The sequence below is a fragment of the Vulpes vulpes genome, chromosome 11 (assembly GCF_048418805.1).
Source record: "Vulpes vulpes isolate BD-2025 chromosome 11, VulVul3, whole genome shotgun sequence".
Taxonomy (NCBI): Eukaryota; Metazoa; Chordata; class Mammalia; order Carnivora; family Canidae; genus Vulpes; species Vulpes vulpes.
Genome location: NC_132790.1, coordinates 8,455,547 through 8,479,953, shown reverse-complemented (window position 1 = coordinate 8,479,953; position 24,407 = coordinate 8,455,547). Strand labels below are relative to the sequence as shown.

The 24,407-nt window shown below is 35.6% G+C and overlaps 1 protein-coding gene across 2 annotated transcripts in view; it reads left to right on the top strand.

Moving 5' to 3' along the window:
- ZDHHC13 (zDHHC palmitoyltransferase 13) overlaps positions 1–24,407 on the top strand; it is a 49,369-nt gene that overhangs the window by 5,747 nt on the left and 19,215 nt on the right. The window contains exons 2-9 of one of the 2 annotated variants that reach the window (XM_072725412.1): positions 8,971–9,116; positions 11,705–11,827; positions 13,435–13,512; positions 14,940–15,084; positions 16,504–16,568; positions 18,105–18,267; positions 18,714–18,839; positions 21,086–21,219. In XM_072725412.1, coding sequence (XP_072581513.1) covers positions 8,971–9,116; positions 11,705–11,827; positions 13,435–13,512; positions 14,940–15,084; positions 16,504–16,568; positions 18,105–18,267; positions 18,714–18,839; positions 21,086–21,219 — 980 coding nt within the window. The remainder of the gene's footprint in view (positions 1–8,970; positions 9,117–11,704; positions 11,828–13,434; positions 13,513–14,939; positions 15,085–16,503; positions 16,569–18,104; positions 18,268–18,713; positions 18,840–21,085; positions 21,220–24,407) is intronic. The other variant, XM_072725413.1, reaches the window with a different exon arrangement.

Below are 24,407 nucleotides of genomic sequence, written 5' to 3'. Positions count from 1 at the left end.
TCAGCTGGGACTTAAAAAAGTTTAGCTTCCATCTGTTTGATGTACACGGGGGCTGGGGACAGGAGCCAACTGCCAAATTTGTATTGTCACAGGGCATGTTATTATGAAGTATGGCAATGTTTCTAAATTATATTCCTTGATTGATAGCTCAATATATACTCAGTGGTTGGGATGCCCAGGTGGCTCAGCGGTCTAGTACCTGCTTTTGGCCCAGGGTGTGATCCTAGAGACCCGGGATCTAGTCCCACATTGGGCTCCCTGCAGGGAGCCTGCCTCTCCCTCTGCCTGTGCCTCTGCCTCTCTCTCTCTCTCTGTGTCTCTCATGAATGAATAAATAAAATTTTTTAAAAAAGAAATATACATATGTGTGTATATATATGTATATATATACACATACAGTGTGTGTATATATGTATATATATGTACACATACATACTCAGTGGTGAGGTTTTGAATTTAAGCTAATATAAACCTGTTTCAAATTAGCCTTTTTGATAATTCTCATTTTTTTATTTTTAAAATTTTATTTGTTTTAAAGATTTTATTTATTTATTCATGAGAGACACAGAAAGAGAGGCAGAGACACAGGCAGAGGGAGGAGAAGCAGGCTCCATGCAGGGAGCCCGATGCCAGATTCCATCCTGGGAATCCAGAATCAGGCTCTGAACCAAAGGCAGACGCTCAACTGCTGAGCCACCCAGGTGTCCCTTGATTTTTTTTTTTTTTTAATTAAAAAATTTTTTTTTTAGAGGGAGGCTGGCTTTTTGTTAGATCACATTGGATTGTTTTTACTTCAGGTGATACTGAAGATACTATACATAGAGGTGTCAACTTTGCCATCTTGTTTGCTTGTAGTTATGCTATTATTGTCCCATTTTATGCTTCTCTGTAGGAATCAGTTTAAGCAGCTTGCTTATTTTGAGAGGGGTAACAGTTAAAATTAGATAATGTAACTTGAAAATAAACTTAACCTGATGTATACGGCAGTCTGCTGAAGGTCCCACCGTCAAGCCCTGGGGGTGGTAGAACTTTGACTCTGTCCCCAGGTCACCTTATAAACAGACTATAAAAGAGTGACATGCTTGACATACAAATCACAGAAGCTGGCAGTGCTAAAATTAGTAAAGCTTAAAGAACTGTATCTGTAAATTTTTGTGATGTTCCCTTTTTTTAAAAAAAAAAAAAAAAAAAGGATAAAAGTCATAGTAAGAGAAGCTTGAACATATTCTCCTGTTACCCAGTGGGTCACTTCATATGTGGCCTCGAGTGGCCTTGTCTAACTTTGGAAACCGCTGACTTCCAAAACAAGCTTTGAGTTTATATAATCATTTTTTTAGGTTCTACTCTGATTTGGATTTTGGCAAAAAATGATGATGTGAATAAAGGGTACCTCCTGTCCTTTAGTCTTTACCACCCGTTTTTGCCACTTAATCACATGTTGCCTTTCATTGTCACTTTAGTCTTTTCGTCTCTATTAGACTTTATTATAAACTCCTGGAGGATACACACCTGTCTTCTGTGCCCCTAGCATAATACTTTGTACATTGTAAATACACAGTAATTAATTGCTGAAAAATGCTCTTATAGATATTCTTTACATCAAAAGATGTAATCCTCCTCATCTTTCTACATGAAAACTGAAGCTGATGTCCTTAATGCCTTAAGGCATTATAAGAAGCAACAAATTGGTATCTGTGGAATGCATCAATTTCCTGTGGTAAAAAATCTGTATAAAAATAAGGGTTAGGGGATCCCTGGGTGGTGCAGCGGTTTGGCCCCTGACTATGGCCCAGGGCGCGATCCTGGAGACCCGGGATCGAATCCCATGTCGGGCTCCCAGTGCATGGAGCCTGCTTCTCCCTCTGCCTGTGTCTCTGCCTCTCTCTCTCTCTGTGACTATCATAAATAAATAAAAATTAAAAAAATATAAATAAAAATAAGGGTTAATCTTCCTAACATACAAATGAGAAAAAATATACAATCCAATTAGAAAAACAGTAGACTGAAAAGGGAATCCAAAAAAGAAATATATGAGAGCCAGTAAACATAACAAACACACTCAGATTCGTTAGCAACTAGGGGCATGCAAATGAAAAACAAGATGCCATTTATTAGCCATTGAATTAGCAAGATTTTAAAATGATTGAGAATGTTCAGTTATGGGGAGGCTTGTAGGGAAAGAAGAGCATTTACATACTTGGTGTTTGGTGTGTGAAATGGGGAAAGTAGTTGCTCAGTATCTCTTTATGTTTAAGTGCATATATTTTCTGACCCAGCAATCCTACTTTGGGGAGTCAATGCTGTACAATGGACAGGGTGTTGGTTGTAGAGCTCTTTATAGAGGTGAAGGCTGAATCAGCCTGCATCATTGAACAGCACCAGTTTGGGGCACTGACCCCCCCCCCCCCCACACACACAATAAAAGAATCCATGTGTAACTTTTGACTCCCTAAAAACTCAACCACTAATAGCCTGCTTTTGACCAGAAGCCTTGCTGCTAACTGAATAGTTGATTAATATGTATTTTGTATGTTAGATATCATATTCTGTATCTTAAAGTAAGCTAGAGAAAAGAAAGTGTTAAAATCATAAGGAAGAGAAAATACATTTCAGTATTATACTGTATTTATTGACAAACATCTGTGTGTATGTGGGCCTGTTCAATCCTGTGTTGTTTTTAAGGGTCAACTACAGACACAGTGAGATTAGATACTCCAAACTTCTCATAATGATATTTCCGGTTCAGCAAGATTGAAAGGAAAATAGTCCAGATTTGTTTACCCTTTGCTCACTTTTATATTGCTAGATCTTTAAAATGGGTATGAATCATTTTATAATTAAAAAAATTAATGTTGATGTAAAAAAGTAGACTGATTGGTCTGTCAATTTTAACTACATCTGCTATTTACTGACACTGTAACTGATTTAAGTTCAGAACTACCCAGACATTTTTTTTTTTTTTACCCAGACATTTATTAAAAAAATAGGTTGTCCTTGATCCTCAAGGTAGAAATTTAAGAATTAAAAAAAAAAGTTGAAAAAGATGAATTGTCACAAGGGGTGGGGATGACTGTATATTATAGTAATTCCAAGTATAATTCAACTCTTCCTCAACAGTTCATCTTCTTCCAGTTGGATATAATTATAATTGCTGTGATATGATGAAAAGAATCCTATAGTAATGTTCTTATTTATGTTTTCGTCTACCTACCTATATGTTTATTTTTAGCTGTGTGGGAGTATGCTCGTATGTAAAGAGTATCAAGAAGTGAGGTTGAATTCACCAGATAAAGCAGAACTTATCTATTCAAAGAGCATTTGTGGTTCTGGTTCTGAGTAAAATGTAGTAAGCACACTTCACCCTGCCTGTCCCACTGAAGGCGCTGGGCCGAATGTAAGTAGCAGCTATTTAAGGATTTTGAAAAGTAAGTTATTGGGGCGGGGAAGACCAGAATTCAAGAAACCATTGAACCAGGAGCTAATTTACGTGGGGATTTTTTTCCCCACTGGGCCCCCTCCACTGTTCACTGCTATGCCTGAACTTGAACCATGAGGTAAGCATCAGTGCAGACAGGGCTCTCCAGGAGTAGCTTTCTAGTTAAGGTTTCAGGAGCAAGAAGGAAGTCAGGTGCCTGAAACTCTGAGAGGAGAACTTCCTCTTTGAACAGAGGAGTTGTGGTGCCAAGACAGCTGTTCTTAGAAGGGACACCAAAAGCATGATATAGATAAAAGTGAAAAATAAACCGGACTTCATCAACATTACAAATTTTTGTATGTGGAAGAGACTTTTAAAGAATGGGAAGATAAGTTACAGACTGGGAGAAAACATTTGCAAATCTAGACACGAAGGACTTGTGTCTGGAATGTATAATGTAAAGAATGCTCAAAACTTAATGGTAAGAAAACTAATAGCCCAATTTAAAAATGGGTAAAAGATAATTCACCGAAGAAGATACACAGATGGCAAATAAGCACATGAGAAGATACTCAACTTCAGCTATTAGGGATATGCAAATTCAGACCATGATGATATACTGCTACGTATCTATTATACTGACCATAACAGGGGCCAGTGAGCATGTAGAGTGGTTTGAACTCTCATACGTTGCTAGTGGCAATGCAAAGTGGTACAGCTGCTCTGGAGAATAGTTTAGAGATTTCTTATAAATTCTACGTATACTCACCAGATGGCCAAGCAGTCTCACTCTTAGAAGCAAAAACATATGTTCATCCAAAAGCTTTGTACAGGAATGCTTATAGTAGCTCTACGTAAAATTGCCAAAGCTGGAAACAACTTACATAGGTTGTTGGAACAGATAAACTGATACATTCATATAATGGAGTACTATACAACAGAGAAAGAACTATTAATAACACAAAAACCACTTGAGTGAGTCTCAGAGGCATTATGTTAAATCAAGCCAATCTTAGAATATTATATGGTGTATAATTCCATATGTGACATTCTGAGAAAGATGAAACTAGTGATGAACATATCAGAGGTTGCCAGGAGTTGAGGTAGGGGGAGAGTGTGACTACAAAGCAATATCCCAGGGGAGTTTTTTGAAGTTTTGGAACTGTCCTGTATCCTGATTTTGGTGGTCGTTACACAACTCTATACATAATGTGTTAAAATTCATAGAACTACCTACCAAAAAGTTAATTTTATTGTAAGTTAACTTAGAAAAAGCATTTGCCCCTTCACCAAATCCATTGAGGGGTTATAGACTTCCTTCAGTGAAACTATCATTTCTTAAACCTTTTTTGGAATTCCTGGGGAACTGACTTAGGCACATTATTTCACATATTTTCAACTTTTCTATTCCTAATGTATATCCTTTGAGGATGGTGTTTTTGTTTTATCTGATTGTAAACAGTGAAAAATTGTTTTCAGACAGACAGGTCTGATGAACAAGGTGGGTGAAGGCTGGGTAACAGCTTCATGGTAAAGAACAAGAGGGAATGATGAAATAATTAGCTCAATTTCTAGGAATGGTTTGCTAGATATTTGATCTGAACTTCCCCCCCTTGAATGTAACTAAAAGTAAATGCTAGATATGGTATTTTATTATTTTTATTTTTTATTAAAAAGATTTTGAGAGCATGCACGTGTGCATGAGTCGCTGGCGGGGGGTGGGGGGAGGGAGAGAATCCTAAGCAGACTCCCCACTGAGCTTGGAGCCATATGCAGGACTTGATCTCAGGACTCTGAGATACTGACCTGAGCCAAAATCTAGAGTTAGGACGCTTAACAGACTCAGATACCCAGGTACCCCCCCCCCCTGTATTTTATATTTTATATTTTTGATGCTATTATAAATTTTATCAAAGTTTTCTTAGGTTTCTTTTATATGATCATGTTATCTGCAAGATGGACTTGGTTCTTTCCTAAATCTTGTGCATTTTACTTCTTTTCCTTACCCTATTATTCTGTCTAGGACTTCAGTACAATGTTGATTAGAAGTGGGGCTCCTGGCTGGCTTGGTCAGTGGAGCATGGGACTCTTGATCTTGGGGTTGTGAGTTTGAGCCCCATGTTGGGTGTAGAGCTTACGTTAAAAAAAAGTGATAGCATCCTTGCTCTGTTTTCAGTCTTTAGAGTTGAAGTATGCAGTCTTTTACCACAGATTGTGTGGTAGCTAGATTTCTTACAGTTTACTCCTTTATCAGTTTGAAGAAGTTCTCTTCTTTCCCTAGGCCAAGAATTTTTATCCAAGAGTTTTTATTATGCGTGAGTGTTGAATTTTGTCGACTCCTTTATTCCACTGAAATCAGTATATGATTTTTTCCTTTATTTTGCTAATATGATTTGTTTTAGAATGTTTAAGCTTGGCCATAATCTGTATTATTCTTTTTACGTGTTACTGGGTACGCTTTGCTAATATTTTGTTTAAGGATCTTTGTATCTGTGTTTATGAAGGATATTGAATCTAGAGTTACTTTTTTATGTAATACCTGTTGATTTTAGTATCAGGATAATACTGCCTTCTAAAGTGAGCTGAGAAGCATTTCCTGTAATTTCTGAATGAAGTATTTCTTTCTTAATTATTTTGATAGAGTTCACCAGTTAAAAGGTATATGGGCCTGTGGTTATTTTGTTTTGTTTCTTTTATGGGAAGTTTTAAAATTATGAATTCAATTTTTTTTAATAACTAGAGCATGACTTATGTCTTTTTAAGCCCATTTTGATAACCTGTGTCTTTTGAGATATTTTTGCGTTCCATCTAAGTTGAATTTATTGACGTAAAGATGTTCTTGGAATTATTGCCTTATTACCCTTTTAATGTTCATAGACTCCTTTAACGATGTCCCCTTTTTAAGCCTGCTACTTGTCATTGACTTTTTTCTTGATCAGTTTGACTAGAAGTTTATCAATTTTATTGATTTATTCTTTCCAAAGAACAAGTTTTTGATTTCAGTGATATTCTGCGTTGTTTTTCTTCTTATATTTCATGGATTTCTACTATCTTTATTTACTGTTTTCTTCATTCTGTGTTGAGTTTAATTTTCTTTCTCTAGATTTTTTTTTTTTAAGATTTATTTTCAGAGACAGAACAAACGTGCACACAAGAGAGGGGAGAGGCAGAGTGGGAGGGAGAGGAAGAGCATCTCTAGCAGACTCTGAACTGAGTGCGGAGCCCAAGGTGGAGCTCCATTCCAGGACCCTGAATCATGACCTGAGCCGAAATCAAGAGTCGGATGTTTAACTGAGCCACCCAAGTGTCCCTCTTTCTCCAGATTCTTAAAATGAAAGCTTAGATGATTTATTTTAGATTTTTCTTTTTGCCTGTTGGCCATTTAAAATAAAAAATTCACTCTGAATGCTGCTTAGACTGCATCCTACACATTTCAATATATTTTCATTCAATTCAAAATATTTTCTAATTTTTTGTTTTTTCTATGACCTATAGGTTATTTTGAAATGTGTAGTTTCAAATCTTTGAGACTTTTCTGCATCCCCTTTGGTTATTGATTTCTGATTTAATTTCATTGTAGTGAGAGAACATACTCCATTGGGTGGAGCTTTATGAAAATGTATTGGAGCAAGCTGGTGAATAGCTTTGAAGGTCTTCTCTATCCTTTTCTCTATCCACTATGATTTTCTGTTTACTCCTTCAAGTTACTAGAAGAAGTATTGAAATATCCAAATGTAATTGTGAAAATTTCTATTTTTTTTTTAGTTCCATCAGCATTTGCTTCATGAATTTTAAAGTTCTTTATGCGTGCATACACATTGAAGATTGTTATGTCTTCTTGATGAATTGGCTTTTAAAATTATTTTATTTATTCATGAGAGACAGAGAGGAGCAGAGACATAGGCAGAGGGAGAAGTGTAGGACTCGATTCCAGGACCCTAGGATCACAACCTGAGCCAAAGGCAAACGCTCAACCACTGAGCTACCCAAGTGCCCCATGAGTTGGCTTCTTTAATGTTGTGAAATGTCCTTCCTCATCTCTGGTAATATTTCTTGTTTTAGTGTCTACTTTGTCTTATATTAACATAGCCACTACTTACAAGTATACTTCTATTTCTCTACTATCATCAAGAAATTAAAAAATGAGAAAAAGTCTGTTATGTTTACCCACATAATTATACATATTTACCCATGTGGTCTGGCACTCTGTTCCTTTGTATCATTTCAGATTGCCATCTGGTATTATTTTCATTTAAGACTGGAGGACTTTTATCATTTCTTTGAGTATGAGTTTATTTGGCAATTTTCTCATCTTTTGTTTGTCTGGAAAAGTGTATATTTCATCCCATTATTGAAGAATAGTTTTGCTGTGGTGTTTCCAGTTTGCAGTTCATTAATCTCTTTAAAACTGCTGTGTTTTGTTTTCTGGCTTGCACTTATGATAAGAAGCCTGAATTCATTCTTTGTTTTTTTGAACATAATGTGTCTTTTTCCTTAGGCTGCTCTTAAGATTATCTCTTCAACGTTGGTTTTCAGTGATTTGATTATAATATGCCTTCATGTACAGTTTTGAAGTTTATCCTGCTTGGGTTTATTGAGCTTTTAGGAGCTGTGGGTTTATAATTTTCATCAAATTTGAAAGATTTTTGCTATTTAGTCAAATATATATATTTTTTAGATTTGATTTATTTATTCATGAGAGACACAGAGAAGCAGAAACACAGGCAGAGGGAGAAGCAGTCTCCCTGCAGGAAACCCATTGTGAGACTCAATCCCAGGGACCCCAGGATCACGACCTTAGCCAAAGGCAGACAACCACTGAGCCACCCAGGCATCCCTCAAATATTTTTATGTATTATATATATATATTTATATATATGTATGTATTATGTATTAAATATATATATATATTAAAAAATATATATATATTTTTAGAGAGAAAGCTTGTGCATGCAAGCCGGGTATGGGAGAGGGAAAGGGAGAGAGAGGATCTTAAGCAGGCTCCATGCTCAGCACAGAGCCCAGTGTGAGGCTCTATTTCACGACCCTGAGATAATGACCTGAGCCCAAATCAAGAGTTGGATGCTTAACTAACTGAGCCACCCAGGCGCCCCAGTCAAATATTTAAAAATATTTCCTCCTCCTTTCTCGTGAGACTCCAGCTACACATATTCAAGAACTTGATTTATTGGGAGGTTAGGGGGTATCCATAGGCTATGTCTGCCACAACTCCCCAAAGCAGAGGCTTGGCAACCTTTCTACTGTAGCAGTAGCCATAACCTTCCACCTACTATAGATAATAGGGTCCATTTGTGCTTTTGCAGATGACGTTAGTTTTATGACAAAAATATCATTTGGAATTTTCTCATAATAATAATCTCATCTTAGTGAATAGAATTAAGATGAAAATCTTCCGTAGGATATACTTTTTAAAGACTGAAAGAAATTCTAATTCAATAACATGGGTACTATTGACAAGAGCAGATGCTTCATATGTAATTGAGTGTGACATTAATTCTCCTACTATGCTTTGTCAAATTACTTTTATTCTTCAGTGCAGGAATCACAACCATGGCCCCCACCCTCCAGGATTTGGTCGACATGGAATCTGTGCATATGAAAGCAAAGAACTTGCCAAGGCGAGAGAAGCTCTTCCTCTTATAGAGGACTCTAGTAACTGTGACATCGTAAAAGCTACTCAGTAAGTCTCTCCAGTGCTTCATTTTATCCTGTGTTCTGTTGAATTATAATGTTTGTGCAGTTCATGGCACCCCAGTATATACCTTCCTTACTTCATACTCTAGCGCTAGTGTGTTTGCCCTGCCAACATCAGAGCACTTAATACAGTGCACCTCATTAGCTGTTTATTACCAGTCTCTCTCATTATATCATGAGCAGCTTCTTAGCAAAAGCATGTCATTTTCATCCTTGTCACCCAGTGCTTTTGCATAATTCTTGTCTTGTATCAGGTGCTGAATAAATGTTTGTTGAGTGAATGAATGATTATAAATGATACTAAAACTAGACTATGAGTATGAAACACAAATCTGAGTTTTTAAAAATGTACTACAACCTAAATAGGTCCATGAGATGGAAAAATATCAGCTTACACATTTGTGGATATTTTAAACAATTATTTATTGAGTACTTTCTATGTACCTATTGTGCTGGGTACACTGGAAGACTGCCAGTAAAGTAAAATAGGTTTTCTGACCACTTGAAACAAAAAGGTAGGTTATTTGCTTCCGCTGAAAATGAAAGTCTGTTTTGAAGGTTTTCCCTTAAGATCTTCATATGTGTCTATTTGTGTTAAATTGTTTATAACATTTTCACTCTCAAGGATCTCAGTGTTCATTAACATCTACCCCACCTCTTGCCATTGAACATATTTTGAAATATTTTGTCTACCACACTACATTAATTGACCACTACATTTTCTTAGTAATCATATAAATCTACCATCAGAGCTTCTAATCAGCATGTTAAGGAACTAATGTTATCACACTAACTTGGTATAATTTCTGTCAAAAGCAAAGATATTTGGTGATTAATTAGCCTTTTAGGCCTTAACAAAGACGATGTATTATTTATGTCAAAAAATATCCACAGTTATTTGAGTATTCTAATTACTAATTTATATGAACTCTAGAGGCCCTTGGCACTGCTACTTTAGCTGAATATTTTTTTATATTATTTATATTCTTATTATATGACGATGACAGTATTCTTAAGGTAAATATTTGCTTTAATTAGCATAAAAGCATTTAAATGTTTCTCTGTTGCCAGTAAACATCATCTGTTATGATAGTTGTAGGAAATTAGGCTACATTCACAGGGAATACCAGTAAAAACTCACATTTTATATCTTTCGTAAAATTTCCTTCAGGTCTTGGACCTTCTTAAGTGGTTGTGGGTCTATCATTAGGTAGTATTTGGAAAGGGCAAAAGAGAGCTTAGGACATATTCATTCTCTAAATTACCAAAATCCTAATTAGTGTGTATTCTTACATTTCTCACACAAAAGGAGTATGTCTTTTTCAGTAAAATGTTAAAGTTGACATTTAAAACATGGAGAATATAAATATGTATCATTATCTACAGTTCACTGTCTTATTATTTTCACTTAACATTGTCAAATAAGTTATTGCCATCTTATAAAAAGTGCCATAAAGACAGACTGATAAGGGCACACATTTTGGTGAGGCAGAAATTATTTAATTTAACAATGTGATTTTGACCCTTTAGGACCTACTGAAACATTCAGGTCCCTCTGAATAGAAATAAGTCTCAAAGAAAGTGCTAAATGGTCTGTTGGGGACTTAGTAGTTGCTGTAAGAAAGAAATCTAATGAATGATTTTAAAATTACTATAGCGTTAAAAAGAGACATTTCTCATTCTGATAGTTAATTAAATAACCTCTTAAATATTCCTCAAGTTCATTCCCTTTTTCCATCTCTTAGTTTAGGTTCTCATTGCCTCTTACCTGTATTTCCATACAAGAGTCCCTCTACTAATTAGCTTCCATACCACCACTAATGTGATCTTTCTTAAAACTCAAAGTGTGTGTGCTTTCCTCTTTAAAACCTTCAGTGGCTTCCCTTTGAGCCATGAAGTCTAAACTGCATAACATGGCATAGAAGGCTCATGTAGTCTTTGCCTCCCTCTTCTAGCCTTGTCTCTTGCCATGCCCTTTCTTTAGGCTTTATGCTTCTGCTGTGCTAACTTGCTTATATTTCTCTGAACATCATGCAATTTCACATCTCTAATTTTTGTCTATGCTATTTCCTCAGCCTCAAATGCCCTTCCTTTAACCTATTAAACGGCTCATACATATCATGCTTCATCTTCAGGAAGGTCTAATCTTGCTTTTCTTTGCTATAGCTATACCACGTCCACATTGTATCGCTGAATTTATCCCGTTCCAAGTTTTCTATTAGTCTCTCTCCCTTATTAAGGGATAGGATTGTGGTCGGGCCAGCAGTATGCCTTCCTAGCATATAGCAGAGGATAAAATGAAATTTATTAAAGGGACCACAAATGTGAATGTTGAAGTTTAGTTAAGAAAATCAAGTTCAACTCCAAGTGGATTGATCTGATCAGTTAGTAAATAAGGTTTACTTTTGTTGTTTGGCTTAACAGTATGCCCTCGGTGTATATCTTTGTTAATTACTGTATTTCTATGTCAGCTGAAAGATTGGATAAAGACATAGTAAAAGGAAGAAATTTTGGTATTTGGAATTATTTTAATGGTATCAATTTTGCTCCTTTCCCCCCCCCCCCTTATCTGAGATACGGGATTTTTGAACGTTGCAAAGAGTTGGTAGAAGCAGGATACGATGTCAGGCAACCAGACAAAGAAAACGTGTCGCTTCTTCATTGGGCTGCTATAAACAACAGGCTGGATCTTGTAAAGTAAGATGTGTATTAGTTGTGTGTTTGTTATTCTAGGCCTCTCCTCGTTTGTCTTTTTCTTCAAGTACAAGAATGAATGTTGTACCATCTGTCATCTCATATTGTGAACGAATACCTGAAACGTGGTGCCACACACATCGGTTATCATAGTGTTGAAAAGAACCTTAGTTATCATTAGTCCAGGACTCTTACTGGCCCAAAAAGAAAAATTAAAGATAAAGCCATGGGAGCCCATTGTAAAGATAGAGTTCAGGCAGTGAAATGGAACTTTTTTTTTTTTTTCTTTTCTAAGTAAGCTCTAGGCCTGATGTGGGGCTTGAACTGATAAGCTAAAGGTCAGGAGTTGCATGCTCTATTGACTGAGGCAATCAGGCATCCTGAACCTTTTTTTTTTTTTTTTTAAGGTTTATTTATTTTAGAGGGAGAAGGAGGAGCAGAGGGAGAGAGAGTCTCAAGCAAACTCCACACTGAGCTCAGAGCCCAACTCAGGGCTTAATCTCATAACCCTGAGGTCACAACCTGAGCGAAACCAATAGTCAGACGCTCAGCCAACTATGCCACTCAGGCACCCATGCTGAACATTTTTTGAAAGGGAAAAGCATAGCATAAACTGTTCTCAGGATAGAACAGGAAGAAACATTGAAATATTTTACTTTGTAATAATCCCAGTAGTAATGGACAAATAGGGGAATGATTTAACCATATTTTTAACTACATATGGAATATATTTTTAAGTACACATGAATTAGATTGTATAAAGTATTTCTCCTTCATAAAGCACTCCTGTCCTACCCAGGGTTTTTTTGGTTTGCTTATTTTATCCCTTGGCATGTAAAATATATGTGTGTGTGTGTGGATGTGTATATATTTTGTATCATATAATATTTAAAAAACTTGGAGTTTAAGAGAGTATGTACTAACATTTAAAATAATACTAATAAAAACACTCATACTCACAGGCAAACTCCTTTTCTGTGGAAATAAACTAGAATATTGTTTAGATAATGATATATGAAGCACGACTTTAAAATAACGAGACTAATTTCATATAAACCACAGAAGAAAATAAGTTTATTGGATGCAGTATATCACACCTGTGACCCTGAAATAGAAAGCCAAATATGCAAAGTGTTTAACTTTCTGAAAGGGAAAGGATTTTGATTTAATTTTTTACTACTTACTTTAGAATTCAATCCCACTCAGTAACTCTAATTCTGAACTGTTAAAAGTGACATAAATCTGCCTTTCTTCTTGCAAGTTAAGTAGATTATCTGTGTGATCCTAAATGTTTTGAATATAAACCATTTTAAGAGTGCTGGGTGATTAGAATATGTGAAGAATAGTTATCGTGCGTTTCGTATGTTGGTTGTAATGGAATGCTCCTGACAGCAAGAGTAATTACTGATATGCTGAGAATATTTCATCGGGGATCTGCTTGATGCTATGGTGTGAATCTCAGACTTCTGTAAGTCTGAGTGCTTTTAGGGAGAGTTAATTATTATAATTTCTGTTTTCATGTATTTATTACTAAGAAAAATTAATGTTTTCTTTCTCAATATAAATTTTAAGTTTTAAATCTTATTTTCATTTATGTCTGCTTTTAATAGGTATTATATTTCAAAAGGTGCTGTAGTAGATCAGTTGGGTGGAGATTTAAATTCGACTCCTCTTCACTGGGCTATCAGGTAAAGATCTTTGAACATTGAAATTGCTATTCAGAATCAGAGTGACTTAGGTTCATTTTCTGAATCTTGTAGACTAGCATTTTCTTAAAGAATTTTTTTGTAATGATGCAAATGTTCTGTTTTCTGTTCTCCAACGTGGTGGCCAGTAGCCACATGTGAAATATGGCTAATGCAACTAAGGAAATGAAATTTTAATTTTATTTAATTTTAACTAATTTGAATTTAAATAGCCACATGTGGCTAGTAACTACCATATTGGAAATTGCTGTTATAGACCATTTGAAAGACTTCTTTTTCCTTTTTTCCCCTTCATTTAAAAAATATATATATTTATACATCTGGTATAAACTATACATACATACATACATACATATACTGTATACATATGTAGTAAGGAGTTGGAGTTTCCAGAGACAGTGTTTTTTTTTTTTAAGTTAGGGTTCCATTATGATGTTAAAATTCAAATATGTGTATTACGCCTTCTTATAATCACAATAAGTATTTTTTATATTTGATCACATGGATGAAGCAATAGTTCAATGAACTGTAAACTCAGTTCTTTTTTTTTTCTCACATTTTTGTTTAAATTTTAGTTAGCTAACATATAGTACAATATTGGTTTCAGGAGTAGAATTCAGTAATTCTTTACTTATATATAACACTCAGTGCACATTATAACAAGTGCCTTCCTTAATACCCATCTCAGTCAGTTCTTTTCTCTGGTATATATTGGCCATTTGAAGCTGAAGTTAATAACCTGTCTGTCTTGATACTTAACAGTTTCTTCATATGTCATTTTAACCCCAGTCTCTGGTTGGTGGGGTTGGCATGAACCCAAAACTAAAATGAATAATGGTTCATTTAAAAAAAAAAGGAGTGGAAACTTTTCCATAGCCAAGAATTTTGAAGAATCTAAGGTTAACTCATCCCTTTTAAGCTAGCAAGGTAAATGCTTTACATGGAAAATGAGCCATATTCAAGTGTAAAAAGTGTGCAGTTCCTAAGAATAATAATACCGCGGTATACCTGTAGTCTGTGAATGTTGTACTTTAGTGTATCTGGCTCATGATTATTTCTTGTTTTTAAAATAGCAAGAGTGAAGTCTAAGAGGTTTTAAAGTTTTCATTTTGGGCATTAGTTATGTAAAATTATTATTTATACATGGTAGCAACATTGGGTTTATAGTAGATTGAGAGGTTATTAAGTGTATTACCAGCACTCAAGAAGGACTTTCCAGATAGCTCTAAGTTTGGAGCATCAAAGTGAAATATGTTGAGAGAATCTCCAGTGTTTTGAGAGTCTATTAGGAAATACTCTATATATTGAACCAAAATCTCTCATGTCTTAAGGATATCAGTTTCTCCCTGAAGGTTTTCTTTTTCTGCATGCTACAAAAAACAGTATAATTTTTTATCCTCTATTTACAGACAAGGGCATTTGCCTATGGTCATATTATTACTACAGTATGGAGCAGACCCCACTCTCATTGATGGGGAAGGCTTCAGCAGCATCCACCTGGCAGTATTATTTCAACACATGCCCATCATAGCATATCTCATCTCAAAAGGACAGGTATGTTTTGAAACCTATCTTAGACTCCAGCTATTATGAATCAGAGATGGGAGGATGATGAGTAATAGTATGTCCTCATTTTTAACATAGAAGTTACAGATGCCAAAATATTCAAATATTAGCCTTAGTAAGTCTAGCTATTGAATGCTGCTGCTTTTCTAGCTTCATTGGAGCAAAAAGGACAGGTCATTTAGCACAGTAACATATAATAGATATTTTTGAAATTTGTAAGCCTGTAATAGTTTTCCTTATGATCCCAGTAATTTGCAGAGTTTTTAAAAAACATGACTTCAAAAGCCTGTATTTTTCTTCTGGTTGAATGTAGAAATGGTAGTCAGATCACTAAATTAACCCATCATTTGGTTTCATTATTTGAGTCCAAATGGGAGACCAATTTGAATGTGTGCTTCTTATTGTTCTTTAAAGTAATCCCATGAAAAATGACTTGCCTTAAGAGACATCCATTTATGGCACAGGTTAAATTATAGGGTGTTGGGGGTGGGAGTTTCACTGTCAGCTGTACTTGTCTGGGATGTGCTTTCTGGTAACAAAGTAGTTTATATATCAGCAGACTCTCCAGGCGTGGAAACATGTTTGCACAAATGCTCTCAGAATGATTGTGTTCTTTTTAAATAAGCACTTTCTCTCACTTAGCCAACTGAAGTAGAATAATTATAACCTCTTGGGTCTCATTTTGGGAAGACATTTGAGGAGGAGCCTTGTCTGCTTCTCTTTGGGGTCTTTTCCCAAGTTGTATTCCTCCAAGTCCAAAAGACTTCCTCAGTAACTGAAACTCTTTCTTTGACTTGGATGGAACCATTATTGCGTGCCTCTAACCTGGGCCCATTTTGAAAAAGGAGTGTAGCCTTGTGGAGATACAGTTTCCTTTTTTCTCCCTATATTCTAGAAAATAGAAAAGAATTTTTCATTTTTCACTCTTTGAGGTATAAATCCAAAAATCCAGTGAGTTACCTCAGAAAAGATAGACATTTCACTGTCACTTAAAGTGTTTAAAGAGTGGGTGCCTTTGTGTAAGACAAGATAGTTTGAATTACTGTGTCATTTAAGGTGTAAACTGGATGATTCCTAGGGTCTCTGTAGTCTCTTATATTTGATGGACATTATCAGTGTTTTTCCCTTTCCCTTAGCGCTCTTCCATTCACATCATACATTTTAAACCATATATTCAGATTTTCTCTTCAAGAATATTTTGTAGAAAAAAAAAGAATATTTTGTAGAAATCAATAGATTTTTACCCTGTGGATGTGAAGTAGGACATTCTTTTGTTCAAATGATATTTGAACCCTTCTTGTATACACAATGGTAATGTTGAATGTATTAGAGAGTTACTTCTATGGAGAGAAGAGAGAATTTTGATTATGTTTACAGTAAGCCTAGTTGACTCTTCTTTTTGAACAGAGTGTCAATATGACAGATTTAAATGGACAGACGCCTCTCATGTTATCAGCTCACAAAGTACTTGGGTAAGTCTGTTTAACTGAGTTGCCTCATTTTGATTCTTAGTTCTAATTTTTGTGTGCATAATTTTAAGTATCTTAGTCTATGTTGAAATACTACATTCTGAAGAAGAAAGGAAGATTTTCCACCCTGTGATTGATAGGGACTTTTAACGTAGTTGTGGTTAGAAAGGCACCACTGAAATAAATTTTCTCTTTCCTGATAACTTTGGGGAAAAGTTTGAAAGCTACTAATAAGAAAAAATTTTCCTTACAGAACAAGTAGAGACTCGTAGCATATACTTGTTAATGTGACTTATATTACTCAGTTTGCATTTTTAAAAAAATGGCTCCAAGTGTAACTGTTTTCATAATTTGAAATCTAGATGATAGAATCTTTTCAGAAAACAGTACATTTTGATGTTCTCTGACAATGTTGACTGCCCTGAAAATATTAACATATATTATTAATATTATAATATTAATATTATATTATAATATTATATTATATAATATTATATATAATTTATTTATATATTTATTATATAAATATATAAATTTATATATTTATTATATACAAATTATATAATATTATATTATATTATAATATTAACATAACATTATATTTATGAATATAGTCTCTTTATATGTTTATATCAAGTTTTTCTTTAAGTTTTTCTGTGTATTGTATAAACACACATGATTAATGACCAGCATATAGTCCCAATTTCTGGTATTCTTTCTTCTCAGATACCTTTATGGATTTGTTTCCAATGTTGTACTTAATTTCTGATTCTGCTTTTACTTAGGACCTCTCTGCTAGGAACTAAGTTAGTTGTGATGCCATTTCCTTTTTGTTTATGGAGTGCTGGGGCTGGGGGCTGAATTTGTTAAAAAGCATTTCATCTTTTTTGTTGACAACTCTGAAGTCAGATAATAGCGTTTAAAGATGTTGATAGAATAAGTAAAGTAGAATACTGCTTTATTAAAAGAGTCTTTGAATAGTCATGAAGGAAGGGAAGGTATTGACAGTAAAGTAAAAATAATTGAATTCTGCCTTCTAGTCAATAGGTTTCTAAGATAAATAAATACTTTAGGACATTATTTATACCTGCTTTATTTAATAATTGGTTAAAGGGAACATGGAAAGTCAGCTTTGGTTTATCTCCTCAAATATAATGTTCATTTAGTGTTTAATTAGGTAAATAACATAGCATTGACCAAAGTTAAATTCATAATTTAAAAAATATATATTAACCGATAGAACAACAATGTGGAAGTAAAAGTTTGAAAAACAAAAGGCAGTTTTTCCACTCTATTGACGTTGAAATTCTATTATCTGTGTAACAGCCTGTCAATTAATAGATGTCTTTTTTGGGGGTGCATCTCTCCTGTTACCCCTGGACTAGAACTCTGCACAAAGAAATTTCTCGGTTTTCAGGTTGCTTAACTGATTGGTCAATTTATACATTTACAATTTATACATTTATTCATTATTTTGCATTTACCCTTGAAATCATTCATCTTTCTAATACTCCAAGGTACTTTATTGTTTTGAGACAGGCCAGAACCAACTGGATTTCTTTTAAAGTTTAATCCTTCTCTCAATGTGGTTGATAAAACACACCAAAACACTCCACTCCACTGGGCAGTTGCAGCTGGAAATGTTAATGCAGTCGATAAACTTCTGGAAGCTGGTTCTAGACTGGATATACGAAATGTTAAGGTATGACCAGGTATTTATCTCTCTTAGTTTATTATGTCTTCAGTTAGAAAATTAGAACATCAATATAAACATAAGCTATATATACATTTTCAATTACAATGAAAAATAACCATCCACAATAGCTGGCTGCTCTCAGGATGAATACATTGAGTCTACGATTCTGCTGATTTCTTTCTTTCTTTCTTTTTTTTTTTTTTTTTTTTAAGATTTTGTATTATTTATTCATGAGAGACGCAGAGAGAGGGGCAGAGATACAGGCAGAGGGAGAAGCAGGCTCCATGCAGGGAGCCCGATGTGGGACTCCATCCCAGGACTCTTGGACTGAAGGCAGGCGCCAAACCACTGAGCCACCCAGGATCCCCCTGCTGATTTCTTATAAAATGTTTAGCACCCATACTCTATGGGAAATATAATTGAACTTTCTCTTTCTCTCTCCTTTTTTTAAGGGTGAAACACCTCTTGATATGGCTCTACAAAACAAAAATCGGCTCATTATTCACATGCTAAAAACAGAAGCCAAAATGAGAGCCAACGAAAAGTTCAGACTTTGGAGGTGGCTGCAGAAATGCGAGGTATTTTCATATGGGTCCTGTTCTGCGGGCTCTCTAAAAGAATTGTTTTATTCGTTTGTGTTTGTTTTTTAAGGCAAATAGGGGAGGAAGCCAGGGCAAAACCAGGAAGTTGGCGTAGTGCTGCATTACATCTGCTAACCACATCTTTCCTCGCACAACCCATAGCCCAGAGTCGGAAATTTGGCGCGTTCATTAGCAATTTACAATTGGTCCTCAGCTAGATGGCTCTAAAGCTACATGTTATCTTGTGAATCTCCTAACATACCTCCACACTTAATGAATGAATGAATTGAAAACGGTTGGTTTAGATTCTTAAAGAAGCAAAAGGGAAAACACATTGCTGCAAGGAAATTTGGTTTTCTTTGAGAACTTATTTTTATTGAAATTTTTTTCAAGAGGAAAATGGTAACATTCAACATGGAGGAGTTAGACTAAAAATAACAGTGTTGCAGACTTTCAGCATGTGATGGCTCTCCACAAAATGAAAACTGGAATTTCAAGAGATGTACCCCAAGTTTATTCTTTAACCTGACAGTTCTTCTGAGTGATGTTCTCTGAACTTAAAAGTGAATTAGTAAATTCATAAAGTCATACTAGTGAATATGATTTCAGGTTGTTAAAATGAGGTATTGAGTTGATTCTACTATTTATAATGTTTTCGTATATGACAGATGGCATCATCTTGTCTAATCACAATTAGTAATTATATCCTCAGCATGATTCTAGATTCACAGACACCAGATTTCTATGCAGAGGGTCATCACAAATATTGCACCTATTTTGCACGTATCGGCTGTTACTCCTCAATATTCTTTGCCAGCTCCTCTGCTTCTCCTCTACCCCTTATTGGTAGGGTGCCCCAGGATTTTGTTCTTGACCTTTTTTTTTTTTTTTTTAAGATTTTATTTATTCATGAGAGACAGAGAGAAAGGCAGAGACTCATACAGAGGGAGAAGCAGGCTCCTTATAGGGAGCCCGATGTGGAACTCGATTCCCCAGACCCAGGATCATACCCTGAGCCAAAGGCAGATGCTCAACTGCTGAGCCACCCGGGCGTCCCTCTTGACCTCTTTTTTAACCCTTGGTGATTTTATGTACTTCTATGTTTTTTTGTTTTTGTTTTTGTTTTTGTTTTTTTTAAGATTTTGTTTGAGAGAGAGAGAGAGAGAGAGCGCACAAGCAGGGAGAGGGGCAGAGAGTAAGGGAGAAGCAGACTCCCCGCTGAGCAGGCGGCCCAATGTGGGGCTCAATCCCAGGACCCCAGGATCATGACCTGAGCTGAAGGCAGACGTTTAACTGACCAAGTCACTCAGGCACCCCTAGACACTTCATTCTTACTTTGCCAGAATAAACCTGAATTATTAGCATCCTGAGGATTTATTTCAGTCATTGGCCTCTGGGTGATATTTGACAACTGAGAACTACTCCTTTTTTGAAACTCTTTTCTGGCTCCACTGGGACCTTTCTTTCTCTTGGTTCTCATCCTGCCTTTCTGGTTACACTGATCATTCTTTCTTAGTTACCCTTGATAATTTAGCTTTTTTCCCCTTAAATGTTTGTGTTGGCCAAGATTCTTCCCCTTTCTACATACATAGTCCTTGAGATGTTGTTCATTCATGGCTTTCCAGCCTATATACTGATGAATACAAAGTTTTCTGAGTGGTAGACCTGCTTTTCTGATTGCCTCTTGGGTATCTCCTAGGTACCCATAGGTATCTGAAATTTCACATGCCCTAAACTGTCATCTTTTCTGTAAACTTTTCTCTCTGACCTTCTTTAATAGGGGATGGCACCATCTGGTGTCCAGACTGGAACTCCTATACTCTCCTCATTGAGTCTTGAGTGCATTGATTTTTCTGTGGTTCTTTTGTTTTGCTTTATACTTTCTGACCTATAGTTACTGTTTGAAAGAAAGTATTTTTAAAAACGTCAGCTCTCATTAGCACTTTTCTAAAAGACCACCACTTCTTGGAGGGGAAGAAAGCAAAACCAGAAACAACAACAACAAAAAGACCCCGAAACATGTTTAAGCAATATTTTTTAAAATCTAAAGCTTTAAAAATATTGTTTCCAAGATTGTGATTTCTCAAACTTCAAATTTATTGATCATTAATTTCAAAGAAAAACTGTATTCTGTTGTGTTAATTGTTAGAAATTTAGGAAATAGTTCTTTTGTTGTACTAATCATTGTTAGAGACATAGGATGTAAAATCCATAAGGTTCTAAAATTCTCAATCTCTTAATAGCTCTTCCTGCTGCTGATGCTTTCTGTGATTACCATGTGGGCTGTTGGATACATACTGGACTTCAATTCAGATTCTTGGCTTTTAAAAGGATGTCTTCTATTAACATTGTTTTTTCTGACATCTTTGCTTCCAAGGTGTGTATATTAGTCTTTGCAAGGCTAGTTACTGCATCTCCATTTGATTGCCTATTTCTGCTGTTGATTAGCTGGAATCATAGATTTTTTATTGAGCTATGAATGTTACTTACCACATAGAAACCTCTTCAGGGGTAGTGGGAGGGAACAGCTTTGGTAGCATACGATTTAGCTAAAAGCAAATTGGTCAACCCAGTAATTTGAATTGATAATTGGTGGAAAATAAAGTTTCTAGCTCACTGTCTGAGTTGTTGATTTTGTAAATAATGAGAAGATTTTTGTAACTGTTTTGTGTCTTAAGGCATTTTTGCCCATTTTTCAGAAATTTTATTTTTTCCTTAATCTAATTTCATTTTAGGCTCATTATATTTGCTCCTAATGCTTTTTAGTTGAAACAATCTAATTAAATTATAGGAAATTATAAAATAGTGGCTGAGGTACAGTTTTATTTTTAGGAAAATATTACACATGATTATATATAGTCATGGTTGAGAGTCAGGTTGGTGGGTTCTAGTCAGGCTTTACCACATGGCAATCTGACCTTGAACAGATTGCTTTAGCTCTCTGGGCCTCACTTTGTTTATCTGTAAAATGATGATAATAATTGTGACAGTGTCTGCTTCATGGCTAATACATATACAATGTTCAGAATCACGGACAACACACAGTTCTCAATAAGCATGTTATACCACAATCTCTTCTCGCTTCCCTTTTTCAGTAAAATGGCATCCAGTTCCCTGTGTGAGTTATGAGTATCATCTTTGGGTTACTATCATCCTCGATTCTTTCCTTCCCACATCCAGCTCATCATCAAATCCTTCCTGCTTTTTGTCTAATCCACTCTCTCCATCTCCATGGCCAGTGCCCTAGACCAGGGTTCCTAACTGCTCTCCTGACTTCAGCTCTTCAGCTTTTCTCTCTTCATAGTTCAGCCCTGCTTAGCAATTAGTATGGTCTTTTAAAGAGGCAAATAAATCAGTTTCTGTCTTTTCTCCCTACTTAAAGCCCTCCTGTGCTTTTTCTGTGTCTTCAAAATAAAATCCAAACTCCTTGCCTGTGAGGTATTATGTGATTCGATCTCCTCTCTGATTTCATCTCTTTCCTCTCTTCCCTTCTCTGCTCTCCTACCTTCTGTTTCTAGAACACATCGAGCTCATTCCCCACACCCCCAGGGCCTTGGCTCTTGCTTCTGTCTTTGTCAGAAATGTTCTAATACCATATCGTTGTATAGCAGGAGACATAACCAATCAGTCCTCGGGTCCAGTGTCACCTCCTTAGACCGTCCCTGACCCACTCTCTGTGTCACCTATTCGTTTTTCCTCATAGCATTTAATTACCATTTCCTGGAGTGTTAGGGCCCATACAAGCAGGAAACTTGTTTCTCCTGTTCATTATTTTCATTTACTGAATGAAAAAAAATGTAATGATGATGATCCATAGGAAAGGATCTATAAGGAAATATAGTATCACTCTCTTCACGGTGTGATGTTGAGTATTCCTATGCCCCCCCCCCCCCCCCCCGCCATTTTTTTGCTTGCCAGCATTTTCTGGAATAAGGAAACATGACTGCTTAAGCTGCTTGAGTCATAAGAAAAAACAAAGTATTAGAGGAGTCTTACCTCTTGGTCATTCAAGAGCAGGACGGTTGGAAATGAATTAGAATATAAATGTAAAGTAAAAACTTATATTTTTGAAAAATAGCAAAATGCCTAAAATTGTCTGCTATTCAGAAAACTTGTAACTTAGAGATTTTTACTCATTTTCCACTAATTTGATTGACTCTGTTGCCAAAGAAATTTTAAGCCAAATCACCAGGAATTTCAATCATCACTTTGGGGTTTTGGCTTTTGCTTTTGTGTTTTCAGAGGGAAAGCAAGGGCTGGCAATATCTACCCACCTAGGATAGGAGCATTTGAGATTTTGTTTATTTTAGTAGGAACCCACATTATAAAAAAGTTACATGAAACTTTTGTTTTTGCTGACAGTGAGTTGCGGGCTTCGTTTGCTAGGCTTGGCATATGGACACAATTCAAATGGGAGACATGCGTATGGCAGCTTTATCCATACTGCTTTTATTTCTCTCATAACTTTCTGTAGAAACTCAGTTTCATGGAGCGAGGCAGCTGCAAACTTCCACTGTTATTTAGGCTCCAGAGGCAGTTGCTTATTGATCCAGGCTGTTGTCTGATGCCTGTTAGAAGTAGACAGGTCCTGGTAGCAGACACTTACAAATTAGGTAGTTCACTGCAAACTACTTAATTAGGCCAAACACATTGGTGCTGCAAAATCTCAAAACAAGTCATGCTGTGGAGGTTACATGGGCTCCATTTGGCCTGCTCTGGCAGCATTTTATATGCCTGAAGTTTGGGATCTTTAGTTTTTCTGAAATATTTTATCATATGCATAATTATAAAAGCTTATCAGTGAGTTGATAGCTTTTTAAAAAATCCTTTTCATACCTCTCATCAACCATTGTTTTTTTCCTGGCATAAATTTTAAAATAGATCCAGGTAAACTCTATTCATGCACAGATTTTACTATATTGATTATTTAACATGAAAGAGTTTTTTTTTTTTCCTTTTTGAAACTATAGTATTAACATTTGAGTAAATTGTATATGGACTTCCATGTTGCTTGTTACCCAAGCAAGAGGGTTAGAGTTCTGACGACTTTGCCACTTTTAGGCCTTATATATCTTTTTATATCACGTGTCAGCTTCTCAGGCTGATTGTGGGATGAAACTACTTAAGGTTGTGTACATCTGTTTTGTTTTAGAACTATGCTTCTAGTCCCTAGAAGGAAGTTTGTTAGACGTGGAGGTCAATCTCCCATATATTTAAAATTTTGCATTTCAGAATATTTGAAACCTGATATGCCAAAAAGAGAAATACAAATGTGATACATCTCAATAGAAATAAAGATTCATTGCAAATAGAAAGTTATGGAGAATGAAATAATGTAGAAGTTAGTTATAAGAACTAGAACATGCATCTCTGAGTGCTTTACTTTTCTCATGAGTCAAATGGGACAAGGCGGTGGCGAACTCTTGATTATACCACTTGGAAAGAGGCACATAGGAAGCACTCAGTACTGAAAACCATTGTTGTTACTTGGGGGTGGGGTGGGAGTGTTATTATTACTGTTATTATTTAAGGGGGTTTAGAACTAAAGTTAATATGGACCATACT